Genomic DNA, 16435 nt, shown 5'->3' with positions numbered 1-16435 from the left:
GTGGGGCTGCTGAGAATGTCAGCAGGAAAGGGCAACAGCTCTTCCTTCAGGGCCTCTGCAACAGCACAAGCCCACCAGCTGCCTCTCTAAGTGACCTATGCAGCCCTCTAGAGTTTTTTAGAAAAAGAAAACCCTGTCTGCTCAGTCTAGAGTTCTTTAATAGTTGTGAACTCTGTTACTGACTCTAAATCCTTCAAGGATTATGCTATACAAGTGATAGGATTACACAATTAAATATTAGAAATGACCACCGGGTATATCCTGTTTATTGTTTATGATTTACACGGAAAATGGTGGGCTGGGATTGTAGAACAATAAACCAATCATTACAGTTAGACCTGGGCTTTTGAAAACCTTGCATTCCATTTTAACAGCTCATATATATTTAACAGCTTATATATAAATCCATATCACAAATAATCTTAAAAGTTAGTTAGCTTAGAGATAAACTAAGAAACACAAAAGAAATCCACATGAGTCTAACTTTAAATATCAGCATTCATCTTACAAGAAATAAGAAAATGTTCAAAAAATTAAAATTATTAGGCCAACTCACAACAAAAAAAATAGAAATAAGATAAATGGCATTTTATCAATATTTTTACTATTTCTAATTTACCTTCATATATTCTTAACTTTTCAAAAGGATCCAAGATAAGATCAAATAATACATTGGGGTCTGAACTTGTCAGCCTCAGCTTATACTGGCTTCTTACCATGAAAGTTCTAAAACTTCATTTTTCTTTTTAAAAAATTTAAAGCAAGTCTCATTCAGCATTCTCCTTCACAGCAGCTGTGTAGACACAGTCGGGAGCCAACAATGAAGGACGCTAACAGATGGGAAGCAAAAAGTACAACAGCTATCTTACGTTCAACTCTCTGGTTAACCAGAGTTTGGAACCAAACCTCTTAACAACTGGCAGATAATAGCTAAATCTTAATAGGCAAAGAAGAAATATTTTCTTTGGGACAGCTGCTATCTAGGAGAATAAAACCAAGGTCCCTTAATACTGACTAAACATAACATGTGGCTTGTTACAAAGCAATCTGCAGCAATGTAAGTTTAATCAGTAAGTGCCACAACTAATCAACAGTACATAAAAGAAAACAAACAAATAAACCACACAATCCACAAATTTCCACAGTATACACATGAGAACCAATGTTAATCTGGTACGACTTCTTGACACTAACTGATCATCAGTGAAATATGGCATGGAAAGATCACAGAATAGAAAACAAGCAGATTAGTTTATACAACGTTGTCTATATACATCGGAAGGAAGCATGCTAGCTAGAGCAACATTAAGGCCTGAATGTAAGCATCCAAAGTCACAGAAGCCCCAGAGAACCCCGAAATTACAAAGTCACCACAGTACTTGCATGCAATGTTCACTTTTGTTTTACCCATAAAAGGATACACAGTATTTTGCTGTAAATACCAGCCACATTTACAATATATGCAAAAATCAGAATGCAAGTGTTATGTTTTTTATATTTAAGCCTCAAATGTGCCAACAGTGAAAATTCATTTATTTTTAAGAATGGAGAAAAAAGGAAAGAATATAAATACTCAGAAATATTACACAAATTAACTGAAACTGTGCACTTCGGAAGCTATTTAAATATTCCCGAAACCAGATGAGCAGTGGACCAGGTAGACGTGCACTCACCGTGTGCTCGAGTATTGTACCTTCTAAGCCATTGTTCACTAGTGCTGACGTCAGGTCTCGTCTGTAAGCTACCTATTAACACCGTGTCTATACAGACTTGCCTACTCCATGTGGTCACCTAAAAGCTGTGTAATTTTTATTTGGGGTGATATAGTTACAAACATGACCATGTGCAAATCTTCAGACCTTCTAAAATATTTCAGAAACCAAACTACCTTAAACTAACTACATCTAACTTCTTCAACAAGTACGTCAAGAGTGTTCTGGACCTTCAAGTATTTAACAAGTAGAAGCGGATTGGGTAAGGGCTTAGATAGTGTTTCATAAGGCCAAACACATGTAACTGTGCCAAACACTGAGCACATCAGATATTCACATGCCTCACTAACCTTTCTTCAAACACATCCAACGTTCATTGAATATTTTATTACCTAACCAACTCAGGAGGTTTACATCTAAAATGTAAAGTTCTTCTGGTGTTCTGGTCAAAACTGCAGTCTTTGTTTGGCATTCTGAAAAGCTTTAATCTTAACCTTCTCAGTATTATTATAAACCAAGAGGTTTCGATGTAGCAAAAGCAAAGGGACCAGTGAAAAAGCATGCTTTAGAATTCAATTTATTTTCAACGAAACCAAATTTTACTACTGTTGTGATCACAGTCTTCACATCTGATGTGGATAGGAGAGCTTAATTATGATCTCTTAGTGGCAGCACTTCAGACAGAACTAGTAACATATGCCACAGAGATGACTACTGACTTTACAATGAACACCAACATATTCAACTAAAGAAAATGGATGCACTGCTTGAACATTCAGCTTGAAAATGTTTAGTATGTTCTGCAAACCTAAATTCAGTTTAGAAAGGTTAATATTCTCTTTCTAAACTATGGCATATACTATATATAGCATTTTAAATATATTTATATATAATTATTTGCACATCAGATTTAGAAGAAATTTGCAGATTACTGTGATAGAATTCAGATCGCATTTCAATGTTACGCTTTATGGGGCTTCCGCAGCATTGTCATTGGCAGGGGGGGCGTCAGGATCAGGGTCAGAGGAAGCAGCTGCAGACGCTTCAATAACTGCAGGTGGGAAATGACGGCGGCACACCGGGCATGTTCCCGACTGGAGGGAAAAACAAACAACAAACCAATTAACAGTCAACAGAAGAAATACACTAATAGCCTCGTCTTTATAGAAAAATCATAGCATCATTATCCTACACACAAATCAAGTATCGTTCAAAAACAGATTTGTTACATTTTGTGTCTGTGTGTGTCTATGCACATGGGTGCAGGTGCCAGAGGAGCCACAAGAGTGTCAGACCCCCCTGGAGCCACAGGTCCAGCAACTGCAATCCACCTGACGTGGGTGTTGTGAAGCAAACTCAGCTCCTCTGTGAGAGGCATATGCATGTTTAACTTCCGAGTCATTTCTCCAGCTCCCAAATCAAGTATTTAAAAACAAAAAATACACCTCAAACCCACACGACATAAAGAGAAAATTTTAAAGCCTTTTATTGGCCTCAAACTCAGATCCACCTGCCTCTGCCTCCCGAGTGCTGGGATTAAAGGTGTGCACCACCACCGCCCAGCTCAAATTTCTTTTATACAGAACAGTGTGTTATGATCATGTTCGTACTTTGTACTCAATTCACCTTTTACTCACTGAATGAATGTTTATTTAGAGCTTCCATGCTTGGCATGGACGCTGTGGTCAAAGCTGACAAAGAACTACTGCACTGTCTCATGGAGGTCACTTAAACTTAGGAATGACCTGAATCCAACATTATTTTTATCTACTAGGCACATACTTCCTCCTTAGTAACAAAACAAATCAACCACAGATCTGGGAAAGATGGGAAGGGAATAGCTTCAGGACCAATGGAAGACTACAGAGATCTATTATCTAACAGATGACAGATCATGTCCTTGCAAATCTGATCTTTTTCCGAATACATCTCCCTGATAAAAGGACAGTGAAGTTGTCATGCTGCTGAAGGTGACAAAGAATTTTATCTTCGGAACCTTCTTCCCTGGGGTGCCTTTATACTAAATTCTTTCATCAGAGGACAAAACTCAGATTGTTAGTCTGGGCTCTAGCAAAGTCAAGTACACTGTGTCCCTGCCCTCTACAGCAGTTATCCTACAAAACAAACCCTACAGTTTTGGCCTAGGAGGTACCAGCTCTAGCCTCTTCACCCAGGTAACAATCACTGGACTAGGGAATAGAACACCAGTACATTTTCCAATTCTGTGAGGATGAAATGGACAAACACAGGGAATCATCTCGTGGCGACTGAAACTGATTATACGCAACACTGAGTCCTTCTTAAGTCTCTATAACTGAGGGCGTAAAGAAAGCTTGTTATATTGAACATAGCAAAGGCAAGGTTTCAGCTTATCTACTCAGATCACCCCAGGCTTCACGAACAAATGCTCAGAAACAAGACTAAAAGTAGAGAAGAGCAAATCTGAAGGGACAGGCTGGGAGCTACAGCACAGAAAACCTTGAAAGCCAAGACAGAAACCCACTATTCCACTATTCTCCAAGTGAAAGAAAACCAACCTCAGTCTCTCCCCTTTAAGGCAAGTGCTGTAACATGAGCAGAGCTACAATTTCGATAATATCTAGAATGAAGACGAGGAAAGAAGTGGGCACCCCCACCGGTGAAGAGGTGGAAGCTGCCGGGCTGATGTGCAGGGGTGGCCGTGATCACAGGCTTGGGTGTACACACACAGTGCAGCTGTGGGAGCCTGTCTCTGCTTCCCTACTCATTTCAGAAAACCTGCTCGCTAGCGTCACCTCTGCCACCGTGCACAGAATTACAAGTTCTTTCCTACCTACTTCTCACCTTCATTTCCGCCAACTTACTTTACCATACCAGGTAGTTGCTATAGGTAATACATTGTTCAATATGGACAATCTATTTCAACTTTATAGAAAATTCAAGGTAGATAGATTGTATTGTTTGATATAGCCATCGATGCTATAATCAGCATAATGCCAAATAAACAAATTAAGAAAAAATAATCACCTAGAATGCCAGCAATTTTAAGAGACTTGAAATACCCACGCTCTGCACTACTTGATTAGGAATCACTTCGTTAACATTCAGTTTACCCAAGTCTGCTGACAGTCCTCCTAACTTGTACCATCAATTAAGCTTCCATCTGCCATTTCAGTAACAAGCCATCTCTAATTTTTACTGATGTAATTTATGTTTTTAATGTTTACTAGATGCTGATTATCTCCGAGGTAATCACACTAGTTCTCACAACATTGTACACTATACATATCAATATAATAATGGATGTTTAAAAAAAACCCTTAAAATTAAAAAGAAAAAGCCAGCAGTAATCAGATATAGAACTCCCAGCTTCAATTCAAAAGAGCACTGCATTTCATGGATATTTTTGTGTCCAATTAATTCAACTCTAGAAGTATTTTAGAGCAAGTCTACAAAAGGATGTATGAATTCAGTGCTATCACAATAATAAATACCAACCGAAATGAATTAGTTTGGGAGAGAAAAGCAAACAAATAAAGTATTTTTAAAGTTTAGACAAAAAAAAATACTCAGGAATAAAATATAAAAAATATTATGTATTGAAAAAACTGTACAATCCTTTTGGGGGGAGAATTAAAAAAAAATCCCACAAATGTCAACAACCAGAGAACGTGTAAACATTCCCACTGGTGGGTGGGAATATTGGTTATTGGAGGCAGGGCAAAGTAGCAGCTGAGGGAATCAGAGGAATAATAAAGATTTCAGCAAATGAGGAAAGTATAAAGTGAGTATACCCTGAACCACAACACAGCAGGCAACAGCAACGATTCTCCGATTTTGTAAAGGAACAGTGAACATTGCTACACTAGATTTCAGAGCTCTTAAATACAGCTTTAGGAAGATAAAGTGACAGCAAAGAGTAAAACAGTTCAAACAAAAGGCGAGAAAGACAGAGGTAAGAAGAGAGAAATGAGAAGGAGTGTTTATAGGGAAGAGGGAGCCAGACAAGAACAATGGCAAGAAAGCAACTGGGGGATTTCTACTAGACTAGACGGGAAGTACATGTGACAACAGAGATCACGGACTGCAAGGAGCTCATCTACTTGGAATTCTTGCTAAGTCTTTAAGGTAGGTACACCAAAACTAGATGAGGGAGGGGTTATTTGATGGGTGTACTTTTCTCACACTTGTCAGCAACACCCGTGCACACTTGCAGAAAACTTTTTATTATCATAGTATGCTTTGAGTGGTGTAAAAGAAACTTCTGAGATATTTCTGAAAAGAATTTTAGGGCTGTGAATGAAAATATATTAAATAGTTACTGTTGCCTAAATTTCTACAAAAGGAAACCAGTCTTTAACATAAAATACTATGAATATGTGCCTAGATAAAAACTGGCTTAAAGGTGACTACAATTATTATATGAAGGAGAAACTATTCAAGTATTCACTTTAAGCAAGTCCATCTACAACTCACCTTCTGTAGCCAAATGGAGACGCAGGGCTTATGGAAGAAGTGATGGCATGGCAGCTCTGTGGCTATGTCGTCCTTGATATACTCACTGCAGCAGATCGGACAGCACTGCTCCTGACCAATAGCTGAGAACACAAACAACGGCATCCATCAAGACGTGAAGTTCAGGGTTAACAAGACCAATCACTATGACGACTATGCAAGACGGAAGAGGAACTTGTATCAATTAACTACAGGAATCTAGCATGTTAATTTAGAATTTCATAAGCATTCCTTTTTTAAAAAGTCGACTGGGTAAACACTTGGTCTAAACCTATCATTTTATTAATCATTTTCTACTAGGTGAAAGTTTGTCAGCTTCTGGCTGATAAAAAATATAATAATCAACTACTTGATCTCCTGGTGCTCCAATAATACATCAAAAGACACAATTGGCATCCCAAACTTGAAAACATTGACCTTACCAGTATGATCTTCTAGAACAAGAGTTTCTGGAAGCCCATCAATGCTTTCTTTACTAGCTGGTGGATTAGCCACCTCAACATCTACTGCGAGAGATTCTAAATGTGCCAGCGCAGTCTGAAAAAGAAAAAGTATAGTTCTTTGTTAGTAGACACTTTAAAATAGTAATGGGAACTATTTTTAAGATGACTCATCAAATTACATTTATCATATTCTCATATTCTCTTCCGGTTACTCCTCTGCTCTCTTCCAAAAGGACCACTGCCAAGATCATTAAGTCAAATACCCTCTTTTTACCAGCGTACACATCCGCACGCACATGTCTGCAGAAAGGCCAACCTATCACAAGTAAAGATCTATCTCGTTCAGTAATCTACTTGCTCATTACAACTGCATTTTTCAGATGAACGGTAAGCTTCCAACTTGAGAGCTCCTATGTGAGATCACTAACATAAGGAAAGAAATACTTTAGAACAGCTCACTTCATGAGATAACATGGAAAGACTACTAAATGTTTAATGTGCAAACAACCAATGACTCCCGAGTGGTTTTACCTACTACTGGCACAGAATTATCACATGCACACTGCAGTCACCAAGTTACACAGAATAATTATCACATGCACACTGCAGTCACCAAGTTACAGGTTAACCTGGTCAACTTCATTTAGGGGTTCAATGTCTGTGTAAATGACTTGTCTATGAAGGCTAGAAAAAAGAAAGGGTCACACAGCCATTTAGTATGGATCATCCTCTCCTAGCTTCCAACTCAGATGAAGTGACAGGCAGGCCTTGTCTCTTTTTGCCTGCTAGTTATCATTACATGTTCTTACATTACATGTTCCTAGTGCACATGGTGCTGGATGACTGACCTGGTTGACTGTTGATTTAAAATGAGTAATGAATATAGTCCTGAAAGCTTACTTCTGCTATACTAAATATTATGGTACATGATTTAACACAATCTTATAATAGGTAACGGAGAAACTATTAATCCCATTTTGTAGATGAGGCTCCTAAAGCTTAGAGGTTAAGGGTATAGTCCAAGATCACATAGCCTATTAACCTAAGAGATCATGCTTTTGAAATTAGATTTTCTAATTTACTTAGTGTACGTGTGCATGTAAGGTGCATATAGGCACATGGTGCCTATAAGGAGGTCAGGAGACAACCTGCAGGAGTGGATTCTTTCCTACTGTGTGAGTTCCAGGGGTTGAACTCCGCAAGCAGGCAGAGTTCCCTTACCCAGTGAGTGGTCTTGATGGCCAAAGAGCTCATGTTCTTGACCTCTACATATTATGCTCCTAATATTTACAGCCTAGTAAATATAATGTGCTTTTGTGAGTCTGTAAAGACTCTTGAAGGGTTCACAAATGTGAACATTCTCAGAAAAAACAACTTCAGTTAACTTAAGTAATCTTTCCTGAAACTAACCTTCATGAACATGCACCTACAATCCAAGTATTATTCCTTGTATACTTTTCTGCACTTTATAAATTAGTAACTTAGAGGTATAATCTAAAAAATTGGAATCAACATGGATTCCATTAGAAAAACAAATCTTTCTAGGAAGCTTACAAATCCTTTGCTTTAAATAAAAACAAAACAAGAACTCCAGCAAGGTGATGGATATAACTTCTGGAAAATGTCACGAAAGAACTAAGTGATGATGCTATGATTAAACTATATTCCTATTAATTTATCTGTTTGAACAAAATCCCTCAATCATACAGTCATACACATGAAAAATAAAATTTATTCTGAATGTTTCATTCTAGGAATACACTCAAAAAATAATTAGACAGAGAAAAAGCTGCCCCTCATTTCATTAAGGAATGTCATTTCCAGGGTTAGACAAAAATTTTAATTTATCTGTAAGTAACTGTAATTATGAGAAACTGTAACTCAGTTTAAACCATTTTTCTGCATTAATATTTTTAAATTACATTTTCATTGTGTGTTGTGTATACACACACACATATATATATGTATACACACACACATATATATATATATGTATGTATGTATGCATGCACGTGTGCACAGGTATGGAGGTCAGAGTACTACTTCCCAGAGTTGATTCTCTCCAACAATGACTTATGATGAAAACTTCAGATGCCTACATAAATCTGTGCAAGTATATGTATTTTCAAATTTAGGAGTATATAGAAAGCTCTAATATCAGTTATAAAAAATTAAAGAGGTTTGCTATTTTATCCTGTGCTTGCTCAAACATGAGAAACAGATATGAGCCTAATGTATATTGCCAAGATCTGTGCCAAAGCTACTATTTAAAGAGAAAGATGGAGCTAGTATGGGGAGAGAAACACAAATAAAAGTGACTACTGACAAAAGAGACAGGATGCTTAGTGTATTAACAAATAAAAGCATGCAGGGTTTTTTTGTTTTGTTTTGTTTTTACAATTTTTGTTTTATTTAAAGAATACTAGTGTTAAGTCCTAAAAAAAAGTTATTTTATTTAGTCCCATGCTTTACAACTATTAAATAAATGCATTCTAGACATGAAAAAATTATTTTTGTAGTGTGATAGGAAAATGGAATTGTACTGATAATCTAGATGTGAAATAACTCAATTAAAATTCTAAATCAGTAATGTAGAGTGCTAAACTGTAATGTGGAGACAGGAGAGCGCTAAGGACACTTCGTCAGAGACACAGGACAGCGGAGAAAGAAGAACTCTGAAAGTGCCAACACTGTCCTGGGTTCCCATGCACACAACAACAATGGCTGAAGCGGCAAGTTCCCAGGGAGACTAGACTCCTTCTTGTTCATCTCTATTCACAGTACTGGTGCCTTTGTACAGCATGCCTCTCATGACCAATCTTTTCAGCTGTTCTTTCAATCAAATGTCACATTGCCCATTAGTAATAATAAGATCTTACACTGTTCTCAATATTTCTCAAGGAACTAAAAATCTAAGATCAGAAAAATGAAAGCGATTTAAAGATTGTGAAACCAAACCCTACAATGGATGTGCTTCCCTCCACTGTTTACGGAGGTGAGTCATCGTAATCTGCGTGTCTTGTGTCTGTGATACAAGCTCTCACACCGTACCACCATTCCTGTTCATGTCGGCTTTGGGAAGAAGGGTTCAGGACAGTCCCAGGTGACTGCGATCTTCACATCATGTTGGGTGCTCTAGTACCCACTTTTTCTTTTTTTTTTTGAGAACGATCTACTACTAGAGCATAACTGAAAGCAACACTCTAATGGAAAATCACGGAGATGCACAAAAACGTGATGTAAAGCAGAGCTGATGTCAGTGCACATGTAGACCCATCTGTTTGCCCACTACCTAACTTACCAGTCTGAACTGAACTTTCTACTTAGAAATTTCAAGATGCAGTACTGTCATATTGCTCCTGGCAGTCCCTTCTTACTGACTGGTTTCCTTACCTTGTTCTCATTCAACTGTTCAGTACTGCTGTTCTAGCCTGAAGTCACTTTATGACTAATGATTTAGAGAGAACTTATTTCATTGAGGTTCACCAGTATTATGGAAGTTCGTTCCCAAGTAAAAATGTCTGGGCTTTTAAATTGGGGCAAATACATTTCAGACTAAGTTTGTGTTTTAGTTCAAAGAACTAAGAAGGTGGCCAGGAGAGGTAGCAGATGTGGGCGCTGCTGGAAAGCATGCTCACGTGGGGGGTGAGGGCAGCAAACCCAGCTGCAGAAGGAAGCTGTCTAGAGAAAGAACAAAGGGCAAGTGTTGTGGCAGGTCCCTAGATCTTCACCTCCACAACTCTGCCTCTCTGCGTCTACGTGTGTATGTGTAAGACATTCACACTTGCACACCGAGAGTTCAGGACGGAAAAACTGCATTTCCTAACCCTAAGCAAAGAGTTCTCCTGCTGTAGAAAACCCGACAACGCCTGTCATCTGAAGTCAACTGGCATGATGGCAAGTGAGTTCGTGGACATGCACCAGTAACGACCACTACTCAGCAGTTATTAAAGTGCCCAGGAACTACCCACCTTCTCTTCAGTGAGGTTTAAAAAGGACACTGTCAAATCTTTACACTCTTTATATTCTACCCATCCTCCATGTATTTATCAGTTATCCAAATACCTCCATAGCCTGGGCTAAGCGTTCTTCTAGAGCCATGTAAGTGAGGAACTGAGGATCCACGTAAGAAATAGCTTCAGCAACTCCTAGTCCATCCGCAAAACCATCAAATAGGCTGAAAAAACAAGATCATAATTAAGACTTCAGAATCTTACAGTGAGGATAACTATATATTACCATACTGATAGGCTGTAAAGTCCTGTCAGGAGAAAACGATAACTCTGGGAGCCGAAGAACAGAAAAAACAACAGACAAGCTACGTGTTAAATTAAGACTTATTAATTTAATGTCTTAAAATGACGTCACTTGCTCACCAGTCTCCCACCTCACTGCACATGCAGGAAATGCTTCCTTTCTGTTTCTGACCCAAAAGCCTGCTGAATGGTAGGATTCTTACACGTAGAATCCTTTACCTATATTTTTCTTTCTGTTAATTTTAGTTTCTAATCTGGGTGAAGGTGAAAATATGAGAAAGGTAATTATTTATTTAAATTCTATTACTAGTCAAGACCTCTTTTTCCTCCACTTTGAACTGCTTAATTACTTTGAGTTTTGCAAGATTTTATTTTCTCAAGCCTTCCTCAATCTCTCTTCTTCTGCTAACAATCAGGCCTCCTTCACTTATAAATAGCTAGAAAATGACTTTTTCCAAACTCTTCATTTTTTGTTGCTTTATTTTTCGAGACAAGGTTTCTCTGTGTAGCCCTGGCTATCCTGGTACTCACTCTAGACCAGGCTGGCCACAAACCGCCTCTGCCTCCTCAGAGCTGGGATTAAAAGTGTGCGCCACAACTGCCCAGGCAAACTGTTCATTTTTATGACTTCTGCTTCTAAAGGACTATGAGCCCTTCAAGACAAACACGCTGACTCTGGCGTTAAGCTACTTCCTTTTGCCATAAGTCAGATTCCTATTTTTTCCCTGTCTCTAGAATTAGTAAGTATTTCAAAATTAGGAAACCGAGGCATGGGAGTGCACACACCAGAAACAAACAAACAGTCCTTCCATGCACACTGCTTTTCAATGGGTCAGATTAAAATTGAAATAGTACTTATACTTAAAACTTTCACCTTTTCCTATATTTGTCTACTGAAACAATACAAACATGTCCACTTCCTGTAGAAAATCCATTCAAATGACTGAAGTAAATTACTTCACAATCAGTAGCATAAACAAACCTAGACACCCAGGACCTGATATGTAGCTGAAATTGGGCCACTGAAGAACAATCAGTATTAAAATTCATGTTTCAGACAAGAATTACCAATGGTTGCTAATGCGAGCAGATGGAGGTTTGATAGCTGAAGAATAATCAGGTTATTTATAGTTTCAAAACAGCCATTAAAAAGGGGGAAATGAATTGGACAGTACAAGAATCTGAAAGACTACATCATAACCAGATGATTAAAATTAATAGCACTAGTAACAAAATTAAATGCCATAATGTGTCTTCTGATATATACTATAAAGACAAATTGTATCATTTTTTGTTGTTCTTGCTAAAAATACACAACTATGTATGATCCTGGACAAATACAATGTGAGGGATAGTCCACAAAATAAATGGTCTAAACTTTTCAAATATTTGTCAGACATGAAAAACAAAGATTAACTGAGGATATGTCCAGATTTTAAAAAACAAATAAAAAAGACAAACATGTTAAATCAAAGCAATGACCATCCTGGATTAGATCAGACATTTTCTGTAAAGTCATTGGTGAGATAACTATGGACATTAGAATAAGCTCTGGGGATTAAATTATTAGCACTATATCAACACTAACTTTATGATTTCAGCAATTCTGTGTTATGTAAAAAAAATTTTTTTCAGAAACTCATTCTAGAATTTTTACAGGTAAATAAATAATGTCTGTGGACTTATTCAAAAAAAGACCAGAAGAATTCTTACCATAAATACAGGAAGAAAAGGAAACAGAAAATGGTATAAACATTTGTAAAATATTAACATTTAAGGGATCTTAGTGAAGAATATAGGAATACTCTGTACCATTCTGCCTACTTTCTCTAAGTCTGAAATTATTTCAAGTATTGACATATTCAAAACAACAACCTTTAAAAATGTTCTCTTCCAATCAATGCTAGAAAGATGTAAAGTCAAAGAAGGGGCCCATACAGACAGTGACATCTGAAATGAGATTGGCAGAAGCCTAATGGTACCTGTCAGACGCAGTTCCCACTGTAATTCCGCTCAGGAGTACCGGAGCATGTAGTAACGAGGCCACGTACCTCCAGTCCACATCCAAGTCCTCGCTCACGCTGGAGTCATCCTCAAGGTTGTTGTTACCGTCCAGCATGAAGGCCTCTGGCTGAGCAAACTCATTGGCAGGCTCGTTTCCTTCATCACTGCTGCTCTCATTGACTTCATTGTACTGTAACCAGGGAATCTCTCCCTCTTCCAAGGATGTCTGTTCCCTAAGACAAACATTTGTAAGGAAGGAAGAAAACAAAACGTTGCTTTCACACATACCACACTGGACTTTACAGTCACTCTACTTAGTACATGTAATCCCGAGTGCTGGGATTAAATCCTGTGTGCCACCACTGCCTTTCTTGTAGTTTTAAGTCCTTGGTACTTATGATTCTAAATAACGTTTTCCTCACCTGCAAAAGTATTTCAACAGAAAATAAAAGGGCTGGTGAGATGACACAGTGGGTCAAAGTTCACCTAAGGACTTTGAGTTCAAGCCCTCGGACCCACATGGTAGAGACAACCAACTCTCACAAGTTGTCCTCTGAGAGACACACACACACATACTCCTTTTAAAAAAGAGTTCTTTGTGGTGTGTGGGTGTGGGTGTGTGTGAGTGCGCAGATTGTGCATGCCTGTACACAACTCAGAAGCCAAAAGAAGGCATTAAGCATTCTCCTTTGTAATGCTCCACTAATTTCTTTGAGGCAGGGTCTCTCCTTGAACCCAGAACTTGCATGCTCTCTGTAAGCCAACAAACCCTCAGCAAGCTTCATATCTCTACCTTCTCAGAGCTGGGGTTATAGGAATGAACCCTTGGGTGCAGGGATCTGAACTCCGATACTCAGATTGTTCAACAAGTGATTATAACTACTGAGCCATCTCTCCAGCCTCTACATTTTTTTCAATCTTTAAGTTTGTTTTGCAAATGTTAATGTAACTGTTATAGTTATATTCTGGTTAGTGTTTGCCTGAAATATTGTATTTCTCTTTTCATCTTTCTATATATTTATACTTTAGTTAATTAATTAATTAAATTATTTATTTTTGGATTTTCGAGACAGGGTTTCTCTGTGTAGCTTTGTGCCTTTCCTGGAACTCACTCTGTAGCCCAGGCTGGCCTCGAACTTATAGAGATCCGCCTGCCTCTGCTTCCCGAGTGCTGGGATTAAAGGCATGCGCCACCACTGCCCGGCTAGATTTATACTTTAAATGTGTCTCTTTTTATCTTTTAAAATTCTGATAAGCGTTACCTTATCAAAACAAAGATCAATCAATTTATATATATATTTGCAACTAGTAATTGCAAGAACTATTTCTATAGCCTATCTTTTCACTCTTTTTTTCTCCTTTTCTGTGTTTTTCTTTTTGGGTGGATTTTAATGTTCTTTTTTATGCTTCAATTCCTTTCTCCCTGGTACTGGGGACAAAACCCAATATCTTGTGCATACCAGGAAGCATTCTGCTACTGGGCTACATTTCCAGTCCCTAATACATATGGTTTTATTTTCTTCATTGTAGCAATTATTCTTAGAATGTTACTATACACATGCAACACAATGCTAACTAATACTATAGACCTCTCCTAGCCATTTAAAAATTAATGGTGTCCAATGTTGAGCTCTATCCCTGCCACACTTAGAGCAATACAAATTACCAGGTACATTACATTACATTAAAGAATGTGTTGATGAAAACAGCTAATATCCCGAAATGTACTTTATTTATTCTTACGTGTCTTGGTATTCAACTTCAAGGAAGAACAACATCCTCTTAAGCTTCAAACTATATCCAGTTATCTGTCATCTGTAGTGCCTAATGGACAATTAACACTTGCAAGTAAGTTCCTATTTCCTAGCTCTCCTAGAGCTGTCTGTCCATCTACTTAGTGACCAAAGTGAAAACCTAAGTCATAACTGTTGCTCATTTTCCCTCATCCAACAATCTACTCATCCAACAATCTATTTTATTATCTGAAACTTCAAAATATTCTCAAACTTCGAGTTTTTTTGTTTTTTTGTTTTTTTTTTTTTTTTTTTGTTTTGGAGGGAGAGGGCCTGAGCTGATAATCAAACCCAGGATTTTATGGATGCTAGCAAGTACTCTCCCACAGAGTTATATACTTAGCCATAAAGGTTGTTTTCTAAAACTCACAAGTATCCACTAATCAGAACAATTCATTCTCCTTTTAAGAACTCCAGTCCATTTCCAATTAATCAGCACAAAATAATCTCTTTAAATGGCCTATCAGATCAGTTAATTCTCCATTTAAAAATCTCACTGCTGATCTGCTGGCTGCAGTGGTGGTGGTGAGCACAGCTTTAATCTTAGCACTTAGGAGGCAGAGGCAGGTGGATCTCTGTGAGTTCAAGGCCAGCCTGGTCTAGTTCTAGGACAGCCAGGGCTACACAGAGCAACTCTGTCTCCGGGGTGGGGAGAGTGTCAATTTCTGAGGCATCTCCCTGACCACTCTAATTAATGACAGTTTTCTGTTAGCTACCATTTGTCTCATTACTTACTGTCTTACTCTCTCTGCAGTAAACAGTCTGTAATTAATGCTTTTATTTTTCTTATTATATACCTTTCCTACCTAAATGCTTTTATATAATTAAGACCAAGCTAGAAATTTACACAGTTCAAAAAGTACAAATGTCAATATTAGTCTAAAAAATATAACTTATGAACTTATCCTATTAGAAACTAAAAACTGAAACCATTTAGTTGTCATTATAAAAATTTAAATAATCAAAATACTGCCTTATAATAAAATAGCTAGATGGTGTTTCATCACCCAATGCTAACAACATTTACCAGATAAATAATTTATTTTAACAACAGAGGCAGAGTACAGAAAAAAAAAGAAAAGCATTATTTTTAAAGGAAAATAAGTATCAAACTGATACTGAAATCTAAATCTAGAAATCATGCTTACTTAAAGATCTCAACAGTTACATCTTATGCAAAATAATAGCAAACAATCCATCATTAAACCATGATTACATGATCATGTTTGGTTTATTTTTAAAATATAAGGATAGATAAATATCAAGAAGTCTAGCAAAAAAAATTCCTATGATTAACAGGCCAAAATGATTTTGTTTGATCTTCACACTGAAAAGACTTAAAATTTGGTGTTCTTGGTAGAATCCCATAAAATAAATTAAAAAGTTGATATTCCTTAATGAGATTAAAAAATGTTTTCCTCTAAATTTAGGAATAAGATGAGAATGTCGACTCTCTACTCTTACTCAATACAGTGCTTTTTAAGTCTTACCTAGATCAATAAGGCAGAGAAACAAACGGAAGGAATACAAATAGGAAAGAAGCCAAATTGCTTCTGTTTGCAGACAGTATGTTTCTATTCTTAAAAGACCCAAAAGATTCTCCCAGAAAGCTCAAAGATTCAGTAAATACTTTAAATAAAGTAGAAGAATAGAAAAAAAATAAACATAAAAAATCAGCAGTTTCTATATAGCAATAAATGAACTTGCTGGGAAATAAATCAAGGAGAAAGTTA

General features: G+C 37.3%; 1 protein-coding gene across 4 annotated transcripts in view; it reads right to left on the bottom strand.

Moving 5' to 3' along the window:
* Window positions 1-248: 248 nt before the first annotated feature.
* The window catches only part of Pja2 (praja ring finger ubiquitin ligase 2), a 49612-nt gene continuing 33425 nt past the window's right edge, over window positions 249-16435 (bottom strand). For 2 of the 4 annotated variants that reach the window (XM_052750224.1, XM_052750226.1), the window contains 5 exons: window positions 12888-13142; window positions 10715-10826; window positions 6629-6743; window positions 6168-6289; window positions 249-2806 (listed from right to left, as the gene is read on the bottom strand). In XM_052750224.1, the coding sequence (XP_052606184.1) occupies window positions 2681-2806; window positions 6168-6289; window positions 6629-6743; window positions 10715-10826; window positions 12888-13142 (730 nt within the window). In that variant the 3' untranslated portion in view covers window positions 249-2680. The remainder of the gene's footprint in view (window positions 2807-6167; window positions 6290-6628; window positions 6744-10714; window positions 10827-12887; window positions 13143-16435) is intronic. The other 2 variants (XM_052750225.1, XM_052750227.1) reach the window with 1 other exon arrangement.

This window comes from Peromyscus californicus, unplaced genomic scaffold (assembly GCF_007827085.1).
Source record: "Peromyscus californicus insignis strain IS unplaced genomic scaffold, ASM782708v3 Scaffold_21__1_contigs__length_65335640, whole genome shotgun sequence".
NCBI lineage: Eukaryota > Metazoa > Chordata > Mammalia > Rodentia > Cricetidae > Peromyscus > Peromyscus californicus.
Note: the sequence above shows the minus strand (reverse complement) of the source record. Positions and strands in the feature narration are given on the sequence as shown.